We start from the raw sequence: 15,340 nt of genomic DNA, 5'->3' as shown, positions 1-15,340 counted from the left end.
TCTAAATGACTATATCTACTTTCTGAAATATCTCCCCAAGAGGGAGTGATTAGTATTGGAAATCACAACTTCTAATTGGAGTTCTAGAAGCCAGAGCAGCAGCTCAGCTACAAGACTGTGGGTTTTTTCTGCAAGGGAGACTTTACAAGAAGTTGCTGGGCTAAAATTCCAAATCGTTTCTATAGAGAAAAAAATCAACCTTGTGTATTTCGCCAACACTTGTTCGTAAAAGTGATTACATTTCTAAACGGCATGCACAAAACCCACCCAAACAGTATTTCGCCTGTTAAAAAATAAAATAAAATAAAAATAAACACAAACACACCCACCTCTTAAAGACAGAAAGTGGGCTTCTGAAACCCAAGCAGCTGCCTTGCAAAGTCAGGAGGAGAACTAGCAGGCTGCGCGCGCGGCCAGCCATGTCCGCGCCGCTCCGGCCCCGCCGGGAGAGGACCGGGCAGCGCAGCGCGGGGCTGGGGCCGGCGGTCGGGCAGCGGCGCCACAGGCAGCCGCTACTTCATGGCCCGGGCGCGGCGGGCGTCCTGCGGCGGCCACACGTCGGCTGCCTGCGAAAGCCGCGAGCTGGACCCGGCGAGGTGTCTCGGTCACGAGCCGCGGGCAGAAACCCGTGGGAAGGCGGTACTTCTGTCCTGGCGGCCAGCGGAAGCCTGCCTCCCTCCAGAGCTGCTGCTTCGCCCTGGTGCTGGGGCTAGACGTGCGAGTTCCTTATCACTCGGGAATGACAGGGACTGTAAGGACTATCACCCAAACCCGCGTCAGTCATCATTCAGAACCTGCAAAAATAGAAGCAGATAATGGATGACTAACACATTACAGCATTTGTCCTCAGCAAATCCCAGCTGAGGTTCTTTAATACATTAGTAGTTTCACAAGCTTGAGCCCAAGCCTGGGGAAAACGCTGGTCTGTTCATCTTCCTCCCTCGACTACTGGCCCCCCAAGATTTCACAATCCCCCCCCCCCCCAGAGCATAGCCCCTCTTTTGCCTTTTGCTTGTCTTCCTTCCCCAGGCCCACTCCCAGTTTTTTGTTTATTTTTTTCATTTCTCCCCTTTCACCCTCACTCACATCCATCCCACATTCTGTGTATCTTCTTATTCAGTCTACTATTCCCCCCAAACGCACTTCAAAACCGCTGCTCAATGTAAACAAAGTTATTTGCATAAATGATCTACTACAACACAAGGGGGAAAAGAGGCAAGGACAAAGGACTTGTATACAACAACAATCAGAAAAACACCGAGAACAAAGGCATGTTCATATACAGGCATCCTAGAGCTACAGATAGAGAATTAAAATCCTCCCTTCCAAGAACTCCCAAGAATAGCCAGAGAAGTAATTGCCCAAGTTCTGGGAATTATTTTAAAACAAACCAACACTTGGCAGCTAACATGATATTTAAATACTCATTTAAAAATCTAGCATCTAATATACAAAGTAATAATTTCTCACATAGAAGACTTGCCTCCCTAAAGATATTTTTTCCTAAGTTTGGAGATTTACAAAACATAATGAGAAAAAGCAGAATCTTGGCTAGCTCTAAATGAATTTTCTACAAAGGTTAAGCATAATCAAGAACTTCCAATTAATATAAGAGGGAGATGTTAGGGCTCAGAGCAGGTTACCACCAAAGTATGTTTTTTTTTCTTTTTTGCATACTGAGCTATTTGATCTAAATAAAATTTAAAGTCCTTAAAAGTACGCTCAGAATCAAGGAAGGAAGGAAGGAATAATAATAAAAAAAAAACAGTAAGATCATATAGAAGTGCTCAACTATATTAGCCTCTAAATTATCCTCTGGAAATTACAGCATAATGAAGCTAAACGAGAGAGAGAGAGAGAGAGAGAGAGAGAGAGAGAGAGAGAGAGAGAGAAGAGAGAGAGAGAGAGGGGGAGGGAGGAAGAGAGAGAGAGAGAGAGAGAGAGAGAGAGAGAGAGAACACGAACCAAAAAGCACTAACTAACCTTAAATTTATCTTATGGTCAGTAGTTTCCACATAGAAGAAACATAACATACACCAAATACAAATAAAACATAATTTATGGGGCTGGGGAGGTGGCTCAGTGATAAAGTGCTTGCCTAGCACGTATTTGATCCTCAGCATGACATAAAAGTAAATAAATTACTTAAAAGTATTAAAAAACATAATTTAATATCCAACCAATTCAAAGATGCTTGAGGCTCACAAGAAACCAAGGACCCCAGTTAATTTACATAAGCAATGACATTTTTAAAAGACTGATATTACTTGTTTGAACTTTCTCTTTGGCTTGCTATTTGAGCTTTCAACAACACAAACCCTCAGCTCTGTCTTTATCCTGTGGGTAAAGGAAAAGAACTCTAGGGGGAAGAGAAACAAAGGGCCTAACAGCTGTGCTATTGCTTTTGCTCCAAACAAAGTAGAATCCTGTTGAATGACAATACTTAACATCCTCCAATTCTGGTTTTTTTTTTTACACATATAAAAGTGAGAAAAGAATTATATTTTATAATTTCATTCAGAACAGTCCTTCCTCCAATTGGCAAGAAGATTTGGCATTATACAAACACTTGAAAACAAATTTATTATTAAAATTCTCTAACAGAAGCACACCCTTCAGTACTAGCCTTTGGGGGAAGGGGGACTCCTCTTCTCTCTTTGATTGATTTACTACCTTTGATGTCCCTGAACCATCCACTTAAAGAAAAGGGAATTGAAGTTCTGGATAGAAGCAAGGTTGATATTTGTCACCATGAATAGAATACCTTTTATTATAGAAAGGAAAGGTAATTATCATTCTTATTTCTTGATGCCTTATAAAGACAAAATAAAACTCCATCATATGAAAATATGTCTATTCCACTTGTTTTAATTCCTGATGATGCAGAATGCATAATGTTCAAAAATCTTATCTATCATTTAAGATTTTAAAATATGTTCTCATGAGATCACTCATTGACTCATTCAAAAAACTTAATTTCATATTTGATGTAAAATAATGTGATATATACTGGGGTTTTATAAGATCAATAAAACTAAAAGGGAATATAGTCCACTAAGAGATGAGAACATTGCACAATTAATATGAGATATGTTTAGAAAGTACTCTCCTACAAAAAGATGGTGGATTGAGATGGAAATCATTACCCTAAGTAGATATATGAAGACACGAATGGTCTGACTCTACTTTGTGTACAACCAGAGATATTTGTGCTCTAAAGGTGTAATATGATTTGTAATGCATTCTGCTGTCATACATAACAAATTAGAATTAAAAAAGAAAGAAAGAAAGTACTCTCCTAGAGGAGTACTTTAAAAAGGACTCTAGGAATTTTAAGGAAGAAAAGAAACTTCAAGAGAGAGTAAGAAAAAAAGAAAAGGATAAAAGCAGTCTTCAATAGATCAGTGGCCATTGAGCAGGGCCTTGGAGGACCCTTACAGTTTCTACTGCAGGAGGAGGACAATGAGCATGCCAGGTACAGGACACAGCAGGGGCAAAGTTGAGAGCAAGAGTATGTGTTTGAAAAACAAGTAATAAGAGGCTTGCCTCCTAGATTCAAGTTACAGGCCCAGATTTACTATTTTACTGATAATACAAAGCAAATATTGTTTACATCTCTGTAAATTCTTCAGGGGAGAATGATTTATAGATACCCATGTGGATGTTAATTCTTGGTGCAGCATTATTAAAAGGTACTAAGTACAGGTTAGTCCAGGGAAGCGTAAAACCAATTTGGCTTTTGCAAAGTGAGCAATCTGTTCCCTCTAATTTTCATTTAAAAAGGAAAAATCAAAAACAAAAGTTAGGTTAAATTTGAAATTGGTTAAAGATTCAAATAAATATATTGGTCATTAACTCATTTATTGATTAATTTACTTAGCAAAAGTAAACCAGTATAGCATAATAGCTACTTATAAACTGAAGGAAAAGTACCTGATGCATGTTTTTTTTTTTCCCATTAACTAGGTACCTGAAGCTGTGCAAAACAGAAAGAATCATACTACCTACCTCATAAAGACAATTGCCAGGAATAGCTGATTTAATATCCTTAGAACAGCATCAGGCATATAATAAATGATTGCTGTTATCATTGTGGTAATATATACATATTGAGTGCCTGAATGCTAGGGGTGGTGATAATCAAGAGAGAGAAAGTTCTTACTCCTACACAAATTATTTTCTAGTGGGGAAAAACAAAAAATAACTAACAAATTATAAATTTCATTTTCTTCTAAGCAGATTTTATGTGGTTTTCTAGTATGGCTTATGATTAAATTGATTAAAGGATGCATATCCATTCACAGCTATTTTGACTTCTGGGGATTTACTCTTGGGCAAGAACTGAACCAGGGAACCAAAATGTTTATAAGGATATTTAGCAGCATTGACAACAAAGAACTAAATGTTTATAATAGCAAAGAACTGGAAGCAATTTAAATGCCCATCAATAGGAGATTGGTAACAAAAATATATATTTTTTAAACTTACAAAAGCCAGAGTACTGTGCATCCCTTTAAAAAAGGACAATATGGGTCTGATTTTATAGTTAGAGCATATTCTATGATATATTATTTTTCTTTTTGCATAATTCAAACAGTTTTAAATAATCTCAAACTTACAGAAACGTTGCAATTACAGTATAAATAACCATTTTTCTCTGTAACCATTTAAGAGAAGAATGTTACTGTCTTGATGCTTTAATACCCAGAAATTTCAGTGTGATTTCCCAGAAACAAATACATCTAACTGTATAACTCTACACAACCATAAAATTTAAAATTTCTCAATGATACTTTATTATCATCTAATCTTCTGTCTGTAAACTTTGCCAGGCAATAACCTTTATAAACAAAATGATCCAGTTCAGAATCAGGCATTGCATGGAAATGTGTCGCTTCTCTAGTCTCCTTCACTCTAGGACAGTGTTTCAGCCTGTCTTTAACTTATATGACTTCAACTCTGATTATCAAAGACTACAGGGTAGTTATTTTGCAAAATGCCCCTCAATCTGTGTTTGTTTTGTGTTTCATTAGTACTAGATTTGGCTATGCATCTTGGACAGGAATATCTCAGAAAGCCTGCTGGATTCTATGCAATGAACTGTCCATTGCTACATCAAATCTCAAAACTTAGTAGCATTGACAACAAAGAACTAAATGTTTATAATAGCAACAGTTTCTGTTCATCAGGAAAAGCTTAGCTGATTGGTTCTTCCATGAGACTGCAGTCAAAATGTTGCTCAGGCCAGTAGTCATCTGAAAGCTTCACAGGAACTAGATGATGTACTTTTGAGGAGGGCTCACTCATATAGCTGGCAATCAGTGATGGACGCTGGCAGAAAAAACATGTCCTCTCCATGTGGTCCTCTTTCTAGGGCTGCTTGAGTGTTCTTACAACATGGCAACTGGCTCCCCAAATATGTGATGACTTTTTTTTTTTTTTTTTGGTACCAGGGATTGAACTCAGGGGCACTCGGCCACTGATCCACATCCCCAGCCCTATTTTGTATTTTATTTAGAGACAGGGTCTCACTGAGTTGCTTAGTGTCTCACCGTTACTGAGGCAGGCTTTGAATTCGTGATCCTCCTGTTTTAGCCTCCTGAGCCCCTGGGATTACAGGAGTGTGCCACCGCACCTGGCATGATGACTTTTATGATGTAGCATCAGAAGTCACATACCATCATTACTGTAGCTTCTTGTTGACTATCCACATTAGCAGCACTTGTTATGGGAAAAGAATACCTAAGCACATAAATACTAAAAGGTGAGAGTCATCTTGGTAACTGACTTCACAGCTTATCTATAGATAGTAGCATGATTTGGACTTGTCTCATTACTGATGATGTTAAATTTGACCATTTGAATCAGGAGGTTTCCACTGTTCTTTTCCATTGTACAGTTACTACTTTTCCCTTTGTGATTAATATATTTTGATGGAGAGACTTTTAACATTATAAATATTCTGCTTTTCATCAAACTTTCGATTTATTCATTTATTATATTGTAATGGACTCATAGTTGCCTATTTTCTTCAATGGATTTAATCTATTACCTTTATATTGTTACATAACTTGATACTCAAATTGTCTCAGTCATGGTCCCTTCCAGCTAGCATTTGTGTTCCCTTGACATATGCCATCATACTTGGGCATACTTGGGCACCTCCTTGATTTTTGTCCATCTCCTACTTGAATCCTCACAATTTTACGAAATTTGTACTATACTTCCTATTTTACTGAAATGCAAACTAAGATACAGAGAGAATTAGCAATCTTGCTGAGGGTACACAGCTAGGACATAAACACAGGCAATCTAAAACCACAATTAAGCCATTAACTACTCAACTATATGATGTAACCTACTCTCTTTTCCATTCCTATGAAAGGAAACATTAACACTTCCTCAACTAGCTTAAAAACATTACTCAGAAGGAAACAAATCAGAGGCATATGACTGTGGTTCAAACTTGATCCAAAAGTTGGTTTTGTATGGCTTACAGGGTCTTCCTAACTCTTCCCCTAAACTGAGTTCTGAGTAAACATTTGAAAATGAAAGATTTCACATAAAACCCTCATTCCCACAGGGCAACCAACAGCCATGGCATGCATTGTTTCTCTATGAATGTGTCCAGCAGTCTTCAGACTGCCATAGTCCCCACTGCTCCCTCTCTGCTCTCAGAATCTGAGGTCATGATGAGACAGAAATTTAGGAATAGAGAGAACACTGAATCTCTTAAGAAAAAAATATACCTATTAAAATATAGAACTGGAGCTGGGGATGTGGCTCAAGCGGTAGCGCGCTCGCCTGGCATGCGTGCGGCTCGGGTTCGATCCTCAGCACCACATACCAACAAAGATGTTGTGTCTGCCGAAAACTAAAAAATAAATATTAAAATAAATATTAAATATATTAAAAATAAATATTAAATATATAAATATTTTAAAAAAATATACAGAACAAACAACTAGTGTGTATCCGTAGATGCACAAAACAGCCCATAAGTTACTCTGTAATTTTCCATTCCCTGTACATTTTCTGGAATGTAGTAAACAGAAAAAAGACCTCCATAGAAAAAGAGATCAGTACCTCACTAGGCTAACATTTGATTGGACCATGACCTTCTTGCCCAATTACTCATTGGTCCAACAGAGACTTGATATAAGCTGAAAGCTATATATCAAACTAGAAACCCTAATGGTAAAACACAGTCTTGCTCAACATTTCCCAGTCACCACAGGAGCTCAGCCCCTTTGAATCATACATTATCCATCTAATTTTGAACCCTAATTAAAAACCTGATATAAAACCTGCTGTGCATCTCACTAGAGATTGCCCACATTGTTTTCTGAGAGTGCATACTTTCATCTTTCCCACTCTAATAAATCCTTTCCTCTCTTGCTAAGACCTGACTCTTCCTTAAATTCTTTACTTCGATGGAATAAAGAACTTGGAAGGTCTGAGTAGAGGTCCCCTCCATCTCTTTTCAAACTACCACCCAGTGACAAAAAGTAGTTGTTTTACCACTAGCACATACTGTTCAAACCTCAGGAATAGTTGCTTGTTTATTTGTTTTTTACTCTGTGTTTTTTTTTTAAACTGGCAGCTTTCCTCATAACATTACTAGGAGATACCTTACAATTACTTGTGCTGTGATCACTGAGATGCAGCACTTTTTCTTTACATAGGAAAGTAAACTTCACCTTATATGTATAGCATAGGATTTGACTCACTTAAATGTGCTAAATTTTCTCTTTTTAAAAAGGCACTATTCATGAGCTAGGGTTGTGGCTCAGAGGTAGAGTGCTTGCCTAGCATGTGTGAGGCCCTCAGCACCACATAAAAATAAATAAAATAAAGATATTGTGTCCAACTAAAACTAAAAATAAATAAATAAATAAATATTTTTTAAAAAGGCACCATTCATTAGCAAGACGCCAAATTGAATGGCATTTTCTGCACATGGATTTATTTGGGATGTATTTTTTTCCAACATATAGCCAATTTGAAGTATTCTTTTCTTGTAAGTCAGAATTGACTGGGTACCTATTAGAATATATATGCTAAAAAATCTCAGGAGTACCATTCAGCATATGATATTACTGCAATAAGAATATTCCAAAAGTAAAAATATGCACATTATTTATGTATTTATTTCATTATTAACTTATTTTTGGTTTCCATAATTAGTTCCAGATACTCCTTCAACATGTCCATTTAAATATCCAATTGGTCTGTCCTACAAATATATCCATGGGGAAAATAACAAGAGACATAATTCTTAATTAAATTTCTCAGCTTTGACTAATACAAATGTTACTTCCTAACACATGTATCTAAATTCAGTGCTAGCATATTTTAATGTAAAATAAAACAGATCCCCGCATTCCAAACAGCACACGTCTTTTAGCTCAGAGGACTGCACTGGCATGTTCTCAAGAGACTACTGAACTGCACAGAAAAAGCATTCAATAGTTTCTGATGATGTCACGGAGGTAGAACAGTTCCTTTGTATTCTACTCATTTGCCCACCAGGTGTTTTATTTATTTATAATAAGCTTAGATCATCACATAGAATTTAGTTTCAGAAGAAGAGGACAAAATACTTCTGCAGGTATCACCTTTCTTCTCCTTTCAATATTCTTGTTGAGTTGGAGGACATACCTTTTGCCTTGTTTTGCAGAGATAATTAGTGTGGATCCTTTGTGTTGGTATTTGATTCTATTTTTAAGAGAATATTAGTAGAGAATGGAGGGAGAAAACTGCATTTAAGGGCAAATATTGCTCCCATGGTTGTGGTCTGAAAGTTGGGCTCCACCTTTCCTTCTTTTTCTTGCCTTTGATCAATATATTTATGAGATGTTTGGGATTTTTTTTCCTGTTTATAACTACACATCCTTAGGCATAGTTACTCCTGATGCATTTCCATTGAAATTGTTAAATTCCTTCCAATGAGTTCAGAGGCAAGAGTTACTAACTACACATATAATCTGGCTCAGACATAGAACATGAGACTACAAAATAAGTCTTTTTTTTTCTTATTACAGATATACAGCACAATTTTTCATATCTCTGCTTGTATAAAAAGTATGTTGACACAAATTCGTATCTTCATACACGCACTTTGGATAATGATGTCTATCACATTCCACCATCCTTGCTAATCCCCTGCCCCTCCCTTTCCCTCCACCAATCTGCCCTATCTAGAATTCATCTATTACTCTCATGCTCCCCCTCCCTACCCAACTATGAGTCAGCCTCCTTGTATCAGAGAAAACATTTGGCATTTGTTTTTTTGGGATTGGCTAACTTCACTTAGCATTATCTCCTCCAATGCCATCCATTTACCTGCAAATGCAATGCTTTTATTCTCTTTTATTTCTGAGTAAAATTCCATTGTGTATTAAGAAGATCTAAGAAATGTTGAGATTTTCACTCTTAACCAACACTAAACTTTATCTTTTGCTTTTGTGCTACTCACAGAGAAGCATTTTCTCCCATAGCAGAGGATCATATTTTCAAACGATTCTTATGTTTTCCATTTCAAATGTTCAAATCTATACAATAAAATGCCCATAAACACACCCCTTCCTATTATAAAAATTTTGCTATCTTTTTCTTCAAGCCTCTCAGCCATATAATTACAGTACTTAAAGTGAAATCTATAATCATGTAATGCTATTATATAATTGAAAAACTTATGGGAATTTTTGTTAAAGACCATGAAAGAATGTCAAAACATTCTAACTTACATAATTCTGTTCAATTACGTTTACAGTAACCTAGAGGGATTCTACAAAACATACACTGCACACTGCCCCCTCAATCATCCCAACTAGGTAATTTGAAAGTCACTAACACAAGAAAACACAGTTGCTTAAAAAAAATTTAGAGTATAGCTGCTACAATAAAATTAACTTAAGTATAAGATGACCATTTGAATTTTTTAATGTGCAATTCACCATTAAAAGAATTGTGAGCTACTGAAGTAGCTTATATGTAGATATTTTAATTTCTAGTTTATAATAGTAATAATTTTCTTTGATCAGTGTCCTCAAACTCCCCAAGAACAATCAATGAAGAGCTTCATAATTTTCTTTTGGCTGAAAATGATCAAAGCATTCTTATGTTTGTTAGAACTCTTTGATGCTGCTGCACAAACAGGTGGTGAGTTTATTTCATTGCTATTAAACTGTTTCTTGCTGTCTTGAGCTTAGGAAGAAGTGGTTTATTTTAACAAGGTACTTAAAGAGTGGCTTGCTCTTTTCCAATTTTTAATCCTCTTTACAAGGTTTCCCATAGTGATTTGCAATACACCCTAGAACTTAATTGAAAGCTGAAAAAAAGAGAAGGCCCATGATGCTCCAGGACTAAGAGGCCCACTGAGTGCAGTCCCAGCAGTAACATTCCAAAGAGCCAGGCCTAGGCACTCCCAGTTGATCTCATTTGCCTTCTTTCTCCATTACTGAAGTTACATGCCTTAACCTTCAGTTACATCACAACTAAAAGTTGAGTTTTTCTGTTATAAATGTAAAATAGCTTTCCTGTGCTTGCCAATTTTGACCAAAATTTAAAAAAAAGACCCAAGACAGTATGGTATGGAGAAATGGTTCCTACCTTTATCTCTTTAATGTAGGAAAATTTTTTTTTTAAAAAACAAGTGTACTTTATGGTCTTATATATTAGAATAATGACACTATTAATAATTAAAATAATATTTAACAATTGCTGGGTATTTGCTATATGCCAGTACCTTCTATGTATTATTTCATTTAATTTTCACAATATTCTCTGAGTTGTTATAATATTGTCTTCACTTTGCATATATGGAAACAAAGACAGAGAGGTTAAGGAACTTGCTTGTCCTGCTGTGATAAGCGGTATAGCGGGTACTGAACACAGGTTCAGCTGACTTTGAAGGCAGGGGCTATTAACCACCAGGCCATACTAAAGGCTGTACTCTGGGTAGTTATTAAGAAAAACTAACTAAATTACTAACTAAAAATTAACTAAATTACATAAAAACTAACTAAATTACTACTGATTCAGTAATGCCTTGAAATTAATTTGTATTTTATACCATATATAAGTGAAACCAAACCAATAGTACACTTTTAAGTGTGAGATGTGTTGCTTCCTGACAGTGACTCCAGACTCCCCCCACTCACTCCAAAGCTCCTTTCTCACAGGGGATTCTGAAATAACAGATAAATACCACTGGTATGAAACAGAGGGTGCAGACTTGCACTTGAAGTCAGAAATTGTGGCGCTAAGTCCTGTTTTATAGATTCATTTCACATTTCTCAACTTTCATTCCTACTGCTAAAATAGAGGGTATGGATAAGTGCTCTATCAGAGGGTGGTGTGAGAAACAAAACTAAGCAAATTCTGAAAAGTAAGCACCAGAGATCATAAGTTGCTCTCTTTCTTTACCTTTCTAATTTTTCATTGTTCATTATTCACATAATTATGTCTCATCTTCAAGTAACATTTCAGAGTACTAAAACACCTGTAGATGGCAAACACTTTACAACCATCATTGAAGAAGTCAAGAAAAAACAGGGCTAAAAGACCCCAAGTTACACACTTTTCCTAGCATTAAAACTAACAGCAAACACAGTAACTGTCAAAATATAACTAAAATCTCAACCTAAATTATTTGAAATATGTTCCACTAATGATATGTAATCATTAATATTCTAATGGAATTATCAACATTATTTCAGGAGTATTAGGGAACATTCAGTAGGTGCCAGCACTGACACGTATTGTGTGTCTTAGCCTCAAGTTTGGACTGCTCAAAGACATCCGCAGTGGAGGTAAATAACATGAATTCAAATTCCAAATGCAGTTAGATATTTATGAAATAAAATATAAATGAAAGTAAATTTATTTATCATAAAATTTGTATTTTGTAATATATATTTTATATTGTATGTAGATAAAATATAAATTTTATAATAAATAAAATATAAAATGGAAGATTCTTGGGATTTAAGTGAGACAGTATCTTATTAGTAACCCTTGATCTGCTTAGAGGATTATTGACAAGAAGTGTAACATATTGTTGGTTTATACAGCATTTTAAAAGATGAAATACATTATATGGTGATACAGTGGTATCACATGCTGTATGAGTAGTCTAGCCTGCTGTTACATGCTTGATTCTCTTGAATTCAATTTATTCCTAGAAAGATTAAAATTCATATGAATTTCTATTATGAGATTATAACTTTCAATCACAAAATCATGCAGACTTAAAAGAAAACTTCCTTGATCAGGTTACAACTAATCCTTAACTATAGGAAAAACTATTGATAAGGCAAATAGTGTTTCCAATAATCCCACCTTAAGAATGTTACCTCTTTTAAAATGTTACCTCTTTTAAAATGGCATATTCCTAGAGATTTGGTAAAAACAGAAATATTCATAAATATACAAAATGTATAGATTTAGTCAAGATCATATTTACTGTTACTTAAAAATACATTAACGACTGGGGTTGTGGCTCAGTGCTAGAGTACTTGCCTAGTATGGATGAGGCTCTGGTTTCAATCCCCAGCATCACATAAAAAAAGTAAATAAACAAAATAAAAGTATTATGTCCATTTACAACTAAAAATATTTTTAAATACAATAAGATCATTGTCAAAACTTTTACAATTACAGTAACAAATAAAACTATAAAAATCATCAGTAGACCCCACAATCTGCTGACCATGCTTTTAAAAAGCTGACCATATACAATTTTCAGGGAAACTTATGTCTCTGTCAATACATTTAAAATGCATGTCCTGTGCTTGACTGGCCAGTCATTTCCACAATCATGATAGCTAGTGTAGATGACCGCATCACTGATTTAAGGATGGATACCAACTGAGAAGGCAGTTTCTAAGCTGGCTGTGTTGAGTACACATTCAGAAGAATATGAATATATTGTGCTAATTACTGTTCTTTGACATGGTGAAATTTGTATTTTATTTCATGGTAACTTCATCTGTGATTAAGAAAAATTGAATGATAGAGATGAAAGAATGATATTGTTAAATGAATGGAGTTAATTCAAATATCATAGGAATGTACACTTTAAATTTTTGATCAATCAAATCAATGTTAAGAGAAAAAGGTGAATTCCTTCCTCTTCACATAATAATATTGAATTAAAATGTGCTGAATTTATCCTAAACTCAAAGTTAAGGGTTTTTAAAGTATACTAACAGTACTATTGTTTCACTGCGAATTAGCCAAATCCATATTTTAAGATGGCCTAGCTTATTTTATTTCTGAAACTTCATAAATGTAAAGATACTTTTGACAAAATATTAAAAATGTTCTTGCTATCAAAGAGGTCAACAATTTTTATCATTAAGTTTTATCTTAACCTAATGTTTATGTTAAAATCAGAAAAAAAGTTAAATAAGCAGCATTAATTATTTTCCTAAAAAAGAATAACATTTAGGATAGATTTTTACCTATTACTTTGATATTAAAAGCACTATTGGTACATTATAATGAGATAAAGGTTCATTAAAGCTGCCTTTGTTACAGTAAAAAAAAAAACTAGAAAGGAAATTCTTTATTGAGTTACAATTATCCTCTAAGGACAGAGCAAATGAGATATCATTAAAATATTTAAGTTTAATTATGCAACATGTTCCAACACATAATCAAAATGTAATACATATGCACACAACCTGAGCAGTTTACTTACACTCCTGAAACCTCCTGTATTTTAATTTTCCTCCTAAGAAGAAAGTCAACACTAATCAAATTAGAGAAGAATTGTGAAGTGGAGCAATCACATATTTATGCACACAAAATAGTATTTTCTGAGCTAACTGGAGAGCACATCTGATTAATGAACAGAGTTTTCCCAATAGTCAGTTTTAGGTTCTCCAAATACTATGTTCCTACTGCTCCAGTAGATCCAATTAATGTATCGTTCTGCTTTTGCATTCCCAAAATGGAATCTGATAATTTATGTTTCTCATCCCTCAAATGTTCCCCACAAATTTATGTATTTGAATCTTTGACCTAATGGTAGCTAATGTCTACTACTGCTACCTCTTGATGTTTTTTTTTTCTCTCTCTATTCTTTGTATCAAAATTTCCTAAACATCAGATTTTTTGTAGGACATTGAAAGAGTGCAGGAACTATAATCCCAAAATATGTCCCCCAGGTATGTTGATCATTTTAAATTAAAGTAGCTCAGAGAGCAGCAAATGCCTGAAGAGGCTTTCCTCTGCTAGCTCCTATTTACAGTTAGGATCTACCCCCACCCCTAAAGGAAGAAAACAATTAATCATGGTATCTTCCCTGAATTTCCATTAACCCATATTACAGGAAGAGAGAATGAAGTACGCCAGCAAACCTGGACAGACTTTTATTATATGCTTCCATATTTCAGACTCAAAGAGAATCATTTACAAATCATTATATGTGTTATTCAGACCAGAACTTTGTCTTAGGCCACTGTATGTTCTCCAAAACTATTGTTCTCCAAAGCCCTAACAACCATTTACTGTTTTCCTGATATTCCCTATTCTCCCCCTCACCTAAAGAAAAAGGGGGTACATAAGCTTCTGAACAATGTGGGGCTTAATGGGTAATTACACACCTGTGATTTTTTTCTCCTTTTGCATGTTAACAAATTTGTATGTCTTCTCTCCTATTTAACCTTTGCCACTTTATTCCAGGGAACCTTTGAGGGGAAATTTGCTTTTACCCTTACATGCTGCATGTGTTGTAAAGGAATCTTAGTTAAGTTTTCCACAACTGTAGTAGCTTGAGGCCCAGCTGGGTAGGGAACTGAAAATTACTAGCCACTAGGTGGTCACATGGCTTCTTTTAGCTAATGAAAGAGGGAAAAAAATGAATTGTGTCCATGCTGAAGTTCTAAATGCCATTATGTCATTCAGCTAACTCTTCCTCTTCCAAAGACTACATATGCTTAGGAGGGGAGGCTGCTCCATTAGCCTGAACCCAGAGACTCCTTCAGAAAGGAAGAGGGCCAAGAGGTGGAACAGCCTCTTAAAGAGGCTTGAATTTACATGAAAAGAAAATACTAAAGCAGAAGAGTCACATACTTTTATTTATTTATTTATTTATTTATTTATTTATTTATTTTAATTGGTCGTTCATAACATTACATAGTTCTTAATACATCATATTACACGGTTTGATTCAAGTGGATTATGAACTCCCGCTTTTACCCCGTATACAAATTGCTGTATCACATCAGTTACCCTTCCATTGATTGACATATTGCCTTTCTAGTGTCTGATGTATTCTGCTGTCTGTCCTATTGTCTACTATCCCCCCTCCCCTCCCCTCCCCTCCCCT

At 35.5% G+C, this 15,340-nt stretch overlaps 1 protein-coding gene across 8 annotated transcripts in view; it reads right to left on the bottom strand.

Moving 5' to 3' along the window:
- Pam (peptidylglycine alpha-amidating monooxygenase) overlaps positions 1-15,340 on the bottom strand; it is a 292,525-nt gene that overhangs the window by 174,306 nt on the left and 102,879 nt on the right. For 7 of the 8 annotated variants that reach the window (XM_077800609.1, XM_077800620.1, XM_077800627.1 and 4 more), the window contains one exon: positions 330-794. In XM_077800609.1, coding sequence (XP_077656735.1) covers positions 330-421 — 92 coding nt within the window. In that variant the 5' untranslated portion in view covers positions 422-794. Of the gene's footprint in view, positions 1-329; positions 795-6,749; positions 6,875-15,340 lie in introns of all 8 variants that reach the window. The other variant, XM_077800613.1, reaches the window with a different exon arrangement.

This window comes from Urocitellus parryii, chromosome 1 (assembly GCF_045843805.1).
Source record: "Urocitellus parryii isolate mUroPar1 chromosome 1, mUroPar1.hap1, whole genome shotgun sequence".
NCBI classification, from domain to species: Eukaryota; Metazoa; Chordata; class Mammalia; order Rodentia; family Sciuridae; genus Urocitellus; species Urocitellus parryii.
The sequence above is the reverse complement of the archived record's forward strand: the minus strand, read 5'-3'. Positions and strand labels throughout refer to the sequence as shown.